The 15,368-nt window shown below is 40.0% G+C and overlaps 2 protein-coding genes across 2 annotated transcripts in view; both read right to left on the bottom strand.

Moving 5' to 3' along the window:
- Positions 1 to 487: 487 nt before the first annotated feature.
- sp5a (Sp5 transcription factor a) lies at positions 488 to 2,037 on the bottom strand. The gene is made up of 2 exons (XM_026295938.1): positions 1,987 to 2,037; positions 488 to 1,564 (listed from the first exon to the last, which is right to left on the bottom strand). The coding sequence occupies exons 1-2, from the start codon at positions 2,035 to 2,037 to the stop codon at positions 488 to 490; spliced, it is 1,128 nt and encodes a 375-aa protein (XP_026151723.1).
- A 5,502-nt stretch (positions 2,038 to 7,539) lies between these two features.
- The window catches only part of myo3b (myosin IIIB), a 58,314-nt gene continuing 50,485 nt past the window's right edge, over positions 7,540 to 15,368 (bottom strand). Inside the window, exons 34-37 of the mRNA XM_026296515.1 lie at positions 13,335 to 13,435; positions 12,911 to 12,957; positions 12,363 to 12,518; positions 7,540 to 8,326 (exon numbers count right to left, since the gene is read on the bottom strand). Of these exons, the coding sequence (XP_026152300.1) occupies positions 8,164 to 8,326; positions 12,363 to 12,518; positions 12,911 to 12,957; positions 13,335 to 13,435 (467 nt within the window). The 3' untranslated portion in view covers positions 7,540 to 8,163. The remainder of the gene's footprint in view (positions 8,327 to 12,362; positions 12,519 to 12,910; positions 12,958 to 13,334; positions 13,436 to 15,368) is intronic.

Genomic DNA, 15,368 nt, shown 5'->3' with positions numbered 1-15,368 from the left:
TGAATTATTCAGGGATGAGGAAAATGTTATATTCTTTATTCTCACACAGTATTTGGGTCATATCAACAATAGCAGATCTTTTCAAGAGCATGCTTAAAAACACCCCATATGGAGCAAAGAACGGACACTTTCATTCAACAAAAGCTATTAAATATAATTTACAAGGGAGCGAAATCTTCCACCGAAGACAATGATCAAAACACAAGTTGAAAACTTGTCTTCCTTGATATGATATAGACAGTGAATTCAAACTCATGAGCTATAACTTCTCTGTGGTCCCAAATGAAGTTATGAAACTTTAGATATATACAAAAATGTCCCACACAGACCAGTGATGTTGGAAACTATTGTCAGGATGAAACAAATCAACTGCAAGAAACAAAAAAATAAACAGGATTTCCTAGAAAAAAAAGGCGGTTCACTGTGTACTTTGACTAATGTATTGCACTATAGTAACTTCTACTGTTTAAAATGACTATAAAATGTGTTACAACATATTCCTCGTGTCCTCCCTTTTGACGTGATCGAGTGTTTTGTCGTGGCACTTGCTTTTTTTGTTCTGGTGAGTTTTGACGTGTTTTGCCAAATGGTCACTCCTCATGAACCTCTTGCAGCAGTCCGGGCAAACGAAGCGCTTCTCCCCTGTGTGAGTCCTCAGGTGTCTCTGCAGCTCGTCCGACCTGGTGAAACTCTTACCACAGAACAGCCAGTTGCACACAAACGGACGCTCCCCTGAGTGCCACCTCAGGTGCGCCTTGAGGTGAGAAGTTTTTCCATAAACTTTCCCGCAACCCGGTATGTGACAAATGTGCTGTTTCTTCTTCCCAGGCTCGTCGCTGGACGTGGAGGACTGGCAGTTCGGACACCTGCACCTCCTGCACCGCCGCGCAGTTGCAAGAGGGGACTTGGTGTGCAGCAGAGCGGCGATTTGCGTCTGGTACTGCGCAAAGTCCGTATGTCCCAGAACCAAGCCTCTCTGTAGCTGGAAGCGATGGGGACCGATAGAGGACGAGTGGCTGACGTGGTTCCCCTGTTGGAGGCTCCACCACGGAATATCCTCTCCAGGGTTTGGGGACAACTGTCTCTGCTGTTGGTGCACAAGACCGGAAGGTCCCGTGACAAAACTTGGCATTGCGGGAGGAATGGGAGTTGGGGCTGCGTAGCTGACAGCGGGGACGTAGGTGGGAGGGCAGGTGGACTGCAGGGACTGCATGGAGCAAGGTAACATCTTCACCGGGGAGAAGTCATAGGGGTACGAGGGATCCGCCGGAGGGGTAAGGGGCAGTTCGTGGTGCGAGCTGAAGGAGCTCTGGATGTGCGCAGACAGCTGGGGCTTGGAGGATAGTCCGAAAGTAGAGTTGCTGCCCAGGCTGCTCTGAGGGTTTCCCTCGTTAGTCCACGGGTGAAATAAACGCGAGGGGGAACCCAGAGTTGGGTCGTAAGGGACCTGGAGAAAATCTGCCGGGTTGGATCCGTGGTGATGCCCGATCCGGTTACAAGTGGCAGCCAGGAGAGCCAGCGGGGAGTGCTTACAGTTCTCTGGAGAAGAGTTTGGAGTACGATCCTGATAACCGAGACACACATTTTTCTTTATTGCAAACATTATTTAACACATTTTACGAGCTGAAAACACAAACACTGTGCTACTTTTTATTATTCTGCTTATTGCTGCTCTAAACACTTTGGATTTCATCTGCGTTTAATCGGTTTAGTAACCTGAATGATGATGATGATGATGATGATGATGATGCGACATTAAAGTTGGCGTTACGCTGCAGCAGGAAACATTAACACGCAAACTAACTATTAAGCGTTAGTAATTAAATTATATGACAATGTGAGATCTAGACAGACTCTTATCTTGAACGCGGTCTATTAATATATAAATAAATATGTGAGACCTATAATCCAAACGTAAAACGACGCGGATGGCTGAGTTTACAAGTTATTCAAGTCTTCAAAGTAAACACAAAGTTGCGCACAAACCTGAAGAAAAGCCTGGAGTGTTTCATTCCGCAGTACAGCCACTGCTGCCATGGTAAACGTCCTCCTCCCTCTCGATGACAGCAAATAAAAATAAAAGCACTAATTTGGAGAAATATGTGGTATTCGCGGTAAAAACGTCTCGTCGAGCAGGTCTTCGCTCTGCGGTGCTTCCTCTCTCCCAGATATCCTTGGTCTATCTGAAGAGTGAGGGATCACTTCTTAGAATTTGATAAGGACTTTGGTGGGCCGCCAGCCAGTCAGAAATAAGATTTATTACTTTGAAGTTTGCCGCTGCCCAATCATCAAAGAATAGCGGCTCTTTGAGAGGGGAAAGCAAATCCTTTGAATCCACAAAGCTCCTATGGTGTGTTTGTTGGTCTGGATAAAGGAGCTGATTATTAGGGGGGATGGGAAGGGAGGAGATAAAGGCGGGACAATTAATGAAGTAATCACTATGTGGGAAATGTATATACACAAATAATTGGATTTTCTTGATCAAAGACCCTCATGCCGCCTGGAGACCCCGGTATTGGATGCTGTAGTCATCTGATCCTCTTTTTGTAATTAAGGATTTGTAGCAGAACCCTATGTGACAATGTGACATTGTTATCTCTGGAGATCTCCAAGAGCGTTGCCTGACTGTTTGATGGAGGAAAGAGACCAAATCAAGTGACTCAACACAAAGTTCTCATCTCTGAAGAATCTGCCTCTCTTTTACATTTATAATTTGAATTCAAATGTCTTTGTTGTGCCTTTGAACTACAACAAGGCATTAAATTCTTAATTATGGCCTCTCTGAAATACTTATTTCATTCATTTCAATCACTTGTTTTTGTCAGAACCTTACTCTTATTTTTTTCCCCTCTTTGTTGAGCATCAAAATTTACCCCCTCACAAACTAAAACATGTAAACATGTTAATGTTATTTAACGTGACATAAGGGAAACCTCTGTTAGGAGTCAGGTGACAAAGGCAGCACTTAAAATGGTGATGGCTCAATTGTTTCCTTATAAACTTGTCTGGGGAGGAACTTAGAAAAAAAATCGCAGGACCTCACACACAGCAGAGTCCAAATTACACAGAGGTATTTCTACTGCAGAAGAACTTTTAGGATGAAGCGGCATATCATTTTGTCCTTTTTGTTTCAGAACATTTAATGAAGGCACAAGTGTTCAGTTTTCATAAGATAATATTCAAACTTTTGTGGCAGAGCAGATGAAATGGAAGTTGTAGTTTTCTGTATCAGCCCTCTGATCTTTATCTGGCTTCCCTGCAGAAACAATCACTGTCCTCTCAACTAGTTTGGAGCGGCAGATTTTGAATTAGATCTGTTCCTTTGAAGGGATTAATGTTCCCAGTTCTCTCCCACGGCTTTACACACAGTCATGAGGGAAAGGGGGAGTCCTGCTGGGCTGCACTGGAGCCATGTTAAACTAGGAAACTGGCTACTGGAGTGGTGTAGTCGAACTGTTGACTGATAAAAAACAGTGGAGATTAACCTTGTTTATATCAAGTTATGGCAGCTGTTGGTGATAACACGGCTTATAAAACAGGAAAATCCTGCCTTGAATTCTGGAGTATTTCTGTATTATTTCCATATATATACATATATATAGACCATGCTTAAGATTAAGAAATATTGGGACCACAGTTTTTAAGTTAGAGCTAATGAATCTATTAATAGTACTAAATTATATTCTACTACTCTGAAGATAATTTAGAAGAAAACAATAAAAGACCCTTCAACTGATGTAAACATAATATTAATTTTTAATTCAAGATTTATTACCATACTGCAGACTTCGTGGCACATATAACATAAATTTCACCAACATAACAACCCAAACCTGTTCTTTTTAATGGATTCCAAATTTTATGTAAAGAATTGATAAAGATATTCATATTTAAATACATGCATTTTAGTTTGGTATCAAAGGAATTGTGGCACAAATAAGATCAGTCAGATCTGTTGCATTACTAAGTTGGTAAAATTTTCCTTCCTTGTAACTTTTCAGTTTGGAAATAAATTAGATATAAATAGCAAAATATTTAAGGTCTTTTTTTTTTTTTTTTACACAAATCCATGATATTGATGAATTAAAAAGGAAAAAGACAAAGGAAGAGTCAGACAGTTTAACTGTTTATAACTGACTTAAAATGATTGATAAATAAAATCTTTAGTTGCGATTTATAATCCATCACCTGTTCACCTCCAATCAAAATCAAGGTGAACAGGTGAAAAAAATGACGACTACAGCTATAAACTCAGTTTACCTGCTGTTTCTAGCTGAATTATTAGCTGTGTCAATGTCAACATTTTTACACTGTGCATCAAAAGCTTGTATTTGTGTTGTGAAGACTCTTAGCTTCTCTTCTGGATGTCAGGTAAAAGTCAAACGTAATCTGCTCTGTTATGTCAAACCAGACAGCTGTTAAAGTGAAGGAAGAATCCACCCTAAAACAGAAAACGTTTCTATATGATCCTGAACCGCAGCCATTTGTGGACTCTAAAATAAGACAGATCAGTTCAGATTTACAGTTGATTTTCACATAAACCAGCTTCACATGTGAGCTGTCAGGGTACACAAGGCAAATATCAGCCATATATGACAACTGCATGGATTTTTTGAACCGTCCCCGTTGCCAAATTATTGATATCTTCCTTTGAGATACTTGGTTCATCCCCAAATGCAAGTTTTTACATTTTAATGCATCTCAATGGGACTCCAGCTGAGGGATGGATTTGACTGAGCAGGACTTTGATATAATTTGTAAGAAATTCATGACTGTATGCTTGGCACAATGTCCAGTGCCTGAGGTAATTTCCTTGCTTCAAACCTTTACCATCTTATGGCAATGCCTCAAGTTTCACCAGGTTCACCTCAGCAGTGGTTTGGCTAAAAGAAATGGTTCCTGCAGCAGTTGATGGGAAAAGGGACTCCCCACTGCAATAGTTTACTGACTCTATACGCAACGGTTTGAACATGAAATGAATCAGTACATCCGTGTACATCACGCAGTACATAAAGTAGATGGTATGCTGCTTTTAGGGATTAGCAGCATATTTAATAAGTAGATGCAGTCTTACAGTGTTTACAGGTAACAAAACTCCCACAGTTGTTGCATTTTAGGGACCTGAAGCAGATATGTTTTTGCTAACAATAAAATCAAGGAAAACAATGAGGGGAATAAGTGCATCCACATGTTATATCTATACTTTGATCAGAAATCTAAATGTCTTTAGTTTAAAACAAAATAAACCTTTGCAACAGGTAGAAAAGTTGAGGCAACGTGCTTCATTTCCAAGATGATTATTTTTCATGCATCTTAGTTTTTCTTCTCTAGTTTTGTTCTCATAATATGCAAATGATTTAGGAATGCTGTGTTATAACTCATATGCACTGTTCCCAGGAACAAACAGAATATTTTTTATATTGTTGTAATTGAAGATCTTACACAAAGCCAATCACGATAAAGCTACTGTAGCAGATGTGACCATCACTTACAAATCAACACAAGGACAAAAATACACTTCATAAAAAAAGTTGTATTTTAAACACATTTATTTGACACATATAAAACAGAAATTTACAAGAAATAAATATATTTACATTAAATGTCAAGAGTGATGTTAAGAAGAAGTTTGTTTTGGTCCAGTTCAAAGCTGAAGAAGGCATTCTGCAGAAGAGAGAGAAAAACTACATTGGCGTTCCCATATCGCAGCAAATACTTTTCATTATCACTGTCTACTTCTCTAGTAAACATCACTTCGTTAGAATGATGTGCATCTTGTTGTATTAACCTCAAATGGAGGTGAGAGATCGGAGAGATAATTGATTCGGACATACTGAGTGAACTGACAGCGAGCTCTGTGGATTTGACAGTCGAGGGGCAATGCCACAACACGAACCCTTTTTTAACTTTCGATATTCTCTGGACAGTTGGAGAGAAAACAGGTTCCACATCTGTCTCATAGAAGAGATATCAGAGACTTGGGATGGGGTTGGGGGGGGGGGGGGTGAGGGGGCTGCATGTGTGAGAGTGAGAGTGAGTCTGAGTGTGTGGGAGATGGGGAGAGGGAGAGACGCTCGAGGCTACTGGGTACTTGAGCCGCTATAATGGTGTCTCATATGAGAAAACATCTGTGAATTTCCTCAGTGATCTACAACAAAGTATAACTCAGAGCAGTCACTCAGCAGACCTTTGAAGTTGCAGTCTGACAGAAAGCTGCCATTGTTCGCAGCCCCCAACACACAGAAACTCCAACTTTGGTCTCACTAATTTTCCCTGCAATGCGATACAACTCTTTTTCTCTCTCTCTCTCTCTTCCGAGCCTATGAAGCTGGGGATCTCTGCATATTCAAGAGCAAAGAGCAAAGCCTTGGCAATGTGCAGGGTTGGCCTGGGGTCACGTAAGGCGGGACAGGTCATTTTACCTTCTCTCAGCCCACCCTGGATGCATTAATCCAGCCTTAAAGAGGGAAACTCCCCCCCTATGATGATGTACAGGGTTACAACCCATAGTGGTCTCCTGGGAAAAATGATAATAAAAATACATATTTTCTAGTTATTATGTCGTGACGCTGTGGACAAAAGAACTGGTTTGTGAAAATGTTTAAACAGTCATGTTAACGACTATTTTCAGGTTTCAGGTTATTGCTTCAGAGCATTTGAGCAAGGCACTAAGAGCCGCTCCATGCTTGTTGCAACTTTTGGTATGCAATGATGTAATTGTGGGAAATTTTAAATATTGTCAACTATGAACTATGCGTGACAAATTATTGCTTCTAACTCAGAACAGAAAACAGCAGGAAATAAGAGCAAAAGTAGGACAGTAAATATTTGCAAAATTAGGGTTTTTTTTTAAAATACTATTTTAACTTCAATTTGGTTTTAATAAGAAGATTCCATGTTACACATCAAATTGAAAGTTATACATGTAAATCACCGAAACAGCCTAGTGGTGCTGTGGTTTTCAGTGTGCCCACCATTTTGGTCCAGACTGACATATCTCAGCAACAATTGCCTTCTAGTTTTGTGCAGACATGTTTCTCCCAGATAATGTCACCAAGTGACTTTGGTGATCTCTGGTTTTGATTCTGTTCTGAGTGAAATGTCTGAGCAACTATGGATGTCTGTAAAATCTGACATTCATGGCCACCAGAGTATGAAAATCACTGACTTTGCTGACCCTCTAATTTTCCCTGAAGTGCAACCACATAGCCAAAGGTTTCACTTATCTACATATGATTGAGTATTTGGCGATTTACTGAATCAACTGGGACAAACGTTTATGATCCAGAGGGTGAATCCTAATGTCTGCGAAGATCCCTTGACTTTTATAAAGCACCATCATCTAGCCAGAATTTGAGTATGTCCAATGCTTTCATGACCAAACATCTGAAAAATAATGACAATACCATCAGTATTCAGTGGACTTTGTGTTTGGTTCTAATATTAGCATGTCCAACATATTACAAATAAGCAAATGCTCACATTCAGCTCAAAGCACTGCACTTCAGCTGGCCTGTGACAATCATAGTATTGCTCTGTAAAGTATTGTTCAATAACAATGAACATTGTGAAAACCTAAAAACGAGATGTTTTTGTCTTGACACTTTTAACAAATGTGTCCAAGCTACTGGAGGTCCTGTAACAGATATGCCCACTGGTTTTAGCAGATTATTAGTCACTACTAATGAATCAAATCCATCCAAACATGTTAGACAACATTTTAAACCTTAAGATCATTTGACTTAGAAATATTATTTTTGCAGTGAAATGCAATAAAATAGACTGTATGGAATATTTTACTTTTATTGCAATTTAAATATTCATATAAAGAAACAAACACTGAGGAAAAAACAACCGTATAAGATGTAAAATATACTTTTCTTGTGAAAGTACTGTGCTGCCCAACAACCTTATTTTGATTAAACAAAATTGCCAAAAATGAAAAAGTAAAAATGAAAAACATGAGCACTTCAAAGTACAATGTAAGTAGATGGTTGCGAATGTTCAGCTCTGCTCTCTTGACTGTAACATTAGAAAATACTAATAAATACATTATAAAATCATAACGCGGGGGAAGGGGTCTCCACACAGAACCACACAAATACAGGAAGTGTTGGACAGATTTTAAAACAGCTACTGGACACTGCTTTCCCCTGACCTCAATCAAAAGGTCGCTTGCTTGAACACCAGGTGACGTGTCCCTGCTCCTCCTGGCAGTGGCAAAAAGACAAGCTTTCTGTTATGCATCCCAAAGTGAGACAAGGCCGTGGTAATTCTCACACTGCTACCGTTCCAGTGTTTATTCAATGGCAGCTGGTCGCACCATCTGGGAAAGCAGTACCGGGGCAAAAACAAAACAGGTTACACCTTTGGCCATGCCAAGTCTGCTAGTGCCCCACTCCGTCTACAAACTGAGAGAGGCTAATCACAATTTCACGCTCTGATTTGCTAAATCCCATTCCAGCACCGGAGGCACCAAGAAAACTTTTAAGTCAGTAAATTTCATGGCACAAAGGATAACAGCTTTTTCCATACAGTTTCTATTGTTCCATATTAGCCTTTTCTAGCTGAATCCCTGTTTACAGTAGGAGGGAAACTGGGTGATTACATATCTGCTTTGCAAGTGAAAAGGAGGCAGCAATTTGGACCAAGACATTTGGTGACCTCAAAGATTAGCACACAGGAACAAACTCTCATTTTCTCATGCATGCATTTTCTATTCATGCAAATGTTAAGCAACAAAACAGCGCACGGAGGGACCTCAACAAACTGCAGGTGTGAGGAAGCTGAAACAAAAGCCACTGTTACCCTAATGGCATCCCTTGTCATTAAGAGACCTTTGATGTATGTACTCAACAGACTCTTTTATCTCCTTCTTCCTCTATGCGTCTTACTCTGTCTCTGCCCAGCTCAACCAGTTTCTTTATTGATGCCGTCTTTAGGGAATGTTCTTTTGCTCAGAGCCCCCAACACACATCTGACATCTGGGTTGACGCTCATGTGTGTCACTTTCTTTGGCACCGATCATTAGGCAGCAAAAAGCATCACAATGCTGAGTTTGGAGCTGTTTTAGGGTTCATTTGTTCTCTGTCAATGTTTGTGGGAACAAAAACCATTGAGGAACAAGACTTAGACTAAATTTAGACTAAACTAAAGACTTGACATTAATGCTTTAGTTATGCAAAAACTGTGGCATGCAAACAAAATATAGTAAGATATATGCTACTGAGGTGAAAATCACATCTGGATATCAAAAGCGCATAAGCTGTATTAAAACAGTATTTGAAAAGGCTGCGCATGAAATACTGGTATTCAAACTCTCCCTTTGAACTCAAAGGATATAGAAACAGGACAATGTTGGCCTAATCGTGCTCCCTCTTTGAAGTGAGACATCACTATTATGAAAAGGTAAGTATGCTTCTTTAGAAAATAAAAGCTTTTCATCATTTGTTAGGGCTGCATCTCGAGCGATTTTCATGAAGGTGGTTAAAAACTTTGGGTAACAGTGCATGGGGACTGCCTTGGATGTAGCTTTAATGAAAGTGCAGCACATGAAACAAGCAAATAGCAAAAAATGGCAAGAATAACACCAGCAGTAACGTTAGCCACATTAAAGGAGCCCTCTCTCGCACACCAGATGTTGTCGGATTTAATGAGGAAAAACAAGAGGGAGCTGGGTTTATGAAGAGGTATTAAAGAAAACACAGGTGTCAGGCTGGTGTGACAGTCTGCCTGCAGACCTGTAATCGTGATGACCGGGAATCCAAGCAAACTCAGGCACCTCAGTTCGTTAGGTCAGGAACATCTTCCACCAGGGTGACAACAGTGTTTCATAACATTTTCCTTTAGCAACACATAATCAGCTAACCAAGGCAATTACATACACACCTCCGCTCACCTCCTCGCATATGCTAAAGCAGGCAATCAGCCAGAGAGTTAATTTGGCAGAGAAAAACAGGGGAAGAAACACCTACTCTGGCACCATTTGTCACCACAGTCCAACCTTGTTATTCAAACTAGTGAGCCTACTTGAAATTCCTCTCCATGGTAAAACAGGGCCAAAATAATCAAGGGAGCATGATCACACTTAATTGATTCAGTGTACTTTTAAGATGCACTACAGGGTGCTGGGGTGACCTATTTCAGACTGCTCTTCAGAGGAACCAACTATCCCAGCAAGGGAGTAATGCACAACGAGGATTTTAATTATTGCAGGATCTGTGGCTACGACCGGAGGTGAAATGCTTCTGAACTGTAACACCACATTATAACACTGCCACTGGTCTGGGGTCTCACTCTTTGAATGTTCTGTGAAGTGAAATATGACAATAGATCTTAAAGACCGAGGTTTACTGGTGACGTTTTATTCTACTTTGTTTTTTATCTAGAAAACAGTTTTTTCTCAAATTGCACTAAAGAAGTAATTTTGCTGTCTTGTACCTTTTTATAGTCTTTTCGAGGGGGATGTAGTGGGATTGTAGTACATTTACTGTACATAAGTACAAACAAAGGGTATTTTACTTGAGTATATATATATTATACTTCTACGTCATTATATTTTAGTATGTTGTAAATTTTAATTTCATATTACACTTATTTAGCCTATTTGTTACTGTGTAGGTGAAGTTATCTCTGATTAGCTAATAAGGTAGAATAAAGTCTTTTTCATGCATAATAAATCTATACTTAAACTCCTTTTTACTACCAATACTTTGGTACTTTAATTTAAGTAAATGTAGCATAACTGCAGAATGTTTATTTTTATTTTTAAAATTACTGTATTTCTACTTTTACTTTTAGTAAATTATATAAATCCACTGTATAGAGGAAATATAATCCAGAAGATATTTCAGACTATTTGGATTTGCCATAATACTACCACTACTATGGTACCACTGTGGCTGTTCATCTCACCAAACAGCAGTTATGGTTGGAAAATAACAGGTTTGAAATCCAAGTCTTGTCAAATGGTTTTAAACCATCTATCATTTAACTCACGCCATGTTTTAATTACAAGAACTTTTAATAGAAGGCTTCCAAAAGAATGCAATATATTTTGATGCTTCAATAAAGAACTGGATAACCACAATGTTCAGGTGATGAGTGAGTCCCAAGTGTCAGCCTGAGACCCACCTCCACAGAAGTGAGCAGTGGGATCTGATGAACAACTGGGCCTCTGTAAACCCACCAGGGTTTCCATGAACCTGAACCTAAGTGAAGCAGTCTCGCTATCTAGGCAGAGCTCTAATGTTTTCCCCACTGAGTATAAGGAGGATGAGATCCTCAGTCATACCACCCTACTCTTCCTATTAAGATCAAAATCTCCTCTCAGGCCCTCGGGTGTCAACAAAGGGAGATGCAGTAAATGATATGCAAATTGAAAAGAAAAAAAAAAAGCTCTACAAATCAACTCGCCAGCCCTGCATTTCCGACACTTCACGTCTTAAAAGAAAATTCCTGTATTTAGGGTGAAATTCAAAGTGAGGTCTAGCTCTGCCTCTGTAAGGCTATGTGTGGTGATTCCTGCACTCAGACAGCACAAAGCCCCTCTAACTACAGGCGGCTCGCAGTGGGAGAACTCGTTGAGACAGTTTGGGGTTTCAGAAGGATTTGTCTGCGGATCCATCTTAGACAATCGACATAATGCTCAAAAATAGGTAGATGTTTCCCAGTCAGGTTGACACCACTGAGTTAAGGAGCATACTGCTTGAATGATGAGGAGCTCCTCATGGTAATTGTACAGCTTGCTGAAATGATGGCTACATCAACAAATGTAACAAATGTCAATATTTGAACATTTCATTGAAAACCAATAGTGACATTAATCATCAGTTTCATTCCTTATAAAGACCTTAAACAAACGCTCAGTATTTAAGTGTGCAATTGTTCCCTCCAATCCCCACTGATCACCATATGTTGATTAATTTATTTATTGATGCAGTATCTGCACACAGCACAGAAACTAAATAATGTTTTTATTTCATGAAAGATTTAGGACTTTAATGAAACCAAAGTAATATTGTATATTTTAGCGCAATAGCTGCAAGTCAAGTATAGGACTGGAAGAAAGTTTACTGACATACAATAGAAGACGTCTGGACCCCATATTCTCTATTACTTTCTACTTTAGCAGAAATGGTTTACACAGAAAATGTCACAATTCTTGTAAAGCTGTTATTTTAATGTCACTGATGAATAACTCTATAAACACTTTCTGATCACAGTGTCTGCTGAGGGCAGAGCCTGTGAACGTTGCTTATTCTGCACTGCTGCTGCAGTACTTGCCCCACATACCACAGCACATCCAACACTGAGGATGTTCTTTGGAGTGTCTGTCTGCATGTCTGGTGCATCTGTCTTACCGGCTGACATGGTTGTAAGGCTCAGCTCTGACTGACGAGAGGCCCACTAGAAAGGGCAGGGGGGGGGGGCCAGTCGCGTACTCTTCCTCTGGGATTGACTCCACAGTTGACAGTAATTTGTAGTACTCATCTTCTCCATCCAGCACTTTGATTTGACTGTGAAGTGAAAAGAGGAAAAAAAAAGTGGTGCGACGTTACAGTGATACAGTGACACTGAGAAATCATGATGGGACAAGATGAACATTTACAATAAAAACAATATTTGCAGATGTAGCGATGAGGCATTTTCTAAAGCACACTGATCTGAACCACGATGTAATTTATAGTACAAATACAAGTTAGACCTTCCACAATTAAAATTAGCATGCTGACAAAGCCATAATATGTAACCCCCACTCTAATGACGCAGAGCAACTGCTCATAAAAAGCCTGTTATTTTTGGCTCTCCATTTACATTATAAGAAAACAACTCCATTTCTGGATTCTCCTATTTCACAAAGGGCCTGCTCTGTTTTAGAGTTGCTGTAAGTAGGAAAGCAGTTATTTACCCAAGTTTTCTCGGCTTCCTCTTGCTCCCCTGGTAATCCAGAGTTCTCTGAGGAAAGGGCCAAGAGCACACAGTCAAAAGATGAGCAGAGAGTCATTAATTTTTAATTCAAAGTGATTTTGTGTTGAATGCGAGCAGATGCTGATAATATCAGAAGTCACAGCATAATTTTTTCTGATCAAAGGGCTCAAGTGAGTCTGATGAAGCATGCATCTTGCTCAGCTTTGATAAACCACATCAATTATTCACCGTGAAGGCAGACATCCTGACATGAAAGCAACAGATAAAGAGCATAAGCACATGTTCAAGACAAGAGGCAGAGAAGCGTGGGGGTGGGGCTCCAGGGTCTGGCACAGGTAGGTTTAATTGTATTATCATGTGGAACCAAAGTCAGACAAAGGCCTTTATCGGCACTTTGAACTCACATTTAGCTGGTTGTAGTACAGGCTGTCCTCAGGGCTGTTGAGCAGCTTGGGCTGCTGGCCCCGCCGGCGAGGAGTTCTCTGCTGAAGCATCATCACTGGACCTGCAACAGAGGAAAAATGGGGGCAGTGATCCAAGCAAGCGAAACAACAACAAGCACCAATGTGATACCGATGGTGATGACAGCAGCAAGTAAACAGATTCTGCCCTCCACTTCTTAAATCTGCAACCTTCGCATGACAAAGTGGCAGGAAGATTTCTTTAAATTTACTTAGGTGAGATTATGTAATTTCATTGATGAGCTGACTCAATAACAGCTTAACATTACACCAATACAACAGCACATCTAATTATATCTCTGCTCACAGGTGTACCGCAGACTGAAGCTGCAACGCCTACAACAGAAAAGGCAGAGGTGAAATCTGTGGAGTGTGGTAGCGGATACACCTCTGACTATTCGATCATTTTCACCACCTGTGACACCGTCAAACCACAAAAAAAGAGGAAAGATTCTAATAACTACCCAGCTAATAACAGGATCAGAGCTTTCATACTAGATACAAAAGAAAATGCAAAGCATGTAGTGCCAGGTACAGTGAAAGTGCAGCAACCTTCCTGGCAATGTGCAAGTATAAAGATGCTATCATTTGCTGACAGTCCTGGAAAAGTTAACATGACAAAGAGGGACAAAATTAAAAAAAAGTGCTGATAATCTCATTTATTTATCTCAATCTGAAAGGACTTGTTATTGTAAATATTGCATGGATGCATTTTAGAACACAAATGAATATTTGACAGGGCCTGGGAGTAAATAAAGTATTTTCATTACCGTGAGTATTAGGTGAGAGATTTTAATACACTGAGTATGAGTAGAAGAAATGTATTCCTTTTGAATGCTACCACATTGGTCTCAGTGAGGAGTTATTTATTGATATATCTTTAATTGCACAAGCCGTCACTCCTGTTACGAGAGGCTTGTTTGCTGATGCTGAGTTTAATGAGCTTTGTTGAGAGGGGTTGTAGCGGTTTAGTCTTTTAGAAGGTACAGTTTTCTAGACTATGTGAGCAAAGTTAGATATATTATTGGTGTGGAGCTAATTATTTGTCAATATGTAAGATTAATATCAGGCAGCAGGTTTTTATGTGTTGCAATTGAAATCAGTTAAAGTACGTAATGAGAGGGGTGGAGGGGAGGGGTGCTGTCAAATGCGAGCAATATAAGAGAACCCTTAATAAAACAATGGCTTGTCCAATACTTGGAATAGTTAGTAGAATAATAATATTGCTCTAATATCTTTTAGTTAAATATGACGGTACAGCCATCAGCTGGTTAGCATTGCATGAAAAGGTTAAAGAAACATCACAATCAGCCGACCTGCACCTAAAGCATGAAGCTCACCAACGTACACGTTCATTTTCATTTGTTATTTTTAGATGTTGGATTGTATGGATGGCTGTATGTATGGATTAAAATCTATAAAATGTGTAGGCTTTAGAAGGGGATGTTGCCACTTTCAGCTAAGTTAAGCCAATAAATTACTGGATCTAGCTTATTATTTATCATACAGATGTGAGAGTGACACCAACCTTCCCTTCTAACTCTCAGCAAGAATGATGGTGATGCAATGTCTATCTCTGAAGAAAGTTTTTGGTTTTATTTCTTAAAGGCACCTGAGATTTCTGGTACAGCTGCAATGCAGTGGAAGTGAATGGACTTTGAATTGAAGTGATTTTACAGAACTGCCCCTTTAAAATGCAGCTGCTCCCAGTTACGGTCTACACCATGCGCGACTCAACGAGGACATACACTTTTCATGTGGATTTTCACTGTTCTACCTCCTACTGACACCGGTGGCACAAATATGAGTCGTGGCTAATCTGTCAAACAGTAAGAAGCAGCTTCCCACCCACTGAGTGACGACTTCTCTACCGTCTGCTGCTTCTCATCCAGCTGATGACCAAATCTTTGGCGGCGTGAAGCCGTTTTACCTCATCATTCAAAACAGTATGCACTGAACAATGAATCATTCACTGCA

Source organism: Mastacembelus armatus, chromosome 21 (genome assembly GCF_900324485.2).
Source record: "Mastacembelus armatus chromosome 21, fMasArm1.2, whole genome shotgun sequence".
NCBI lineage: Eukaryota > Metazoa > Chordata > Actinopteri > Synbranchiformes > Mastacembelidae > Mastacembelus > Mastacembelus armatus.
The sequence above is the reverse complement of the archived record's forward strand: the minus strand, read 5'-3'. Positions and strand labels throughout refer to the sequence as shown.

Coding starts and splice junctions, on each gene's coding strand:
- sp5a (XM_026295938.1), bottom strand. CDS start 2,037: ATGGCAGCAGTGGCTGTACTGCGGAATGAAACACTCCAGGCTTTTCTT. Junction 1,565..1,986: donor CACTCCAGGCTTTTCTTCAG/GTTTGTGCGCAA, acceptor CTCGGTTATCAG/GATCGTACTCCAAACTCTTC.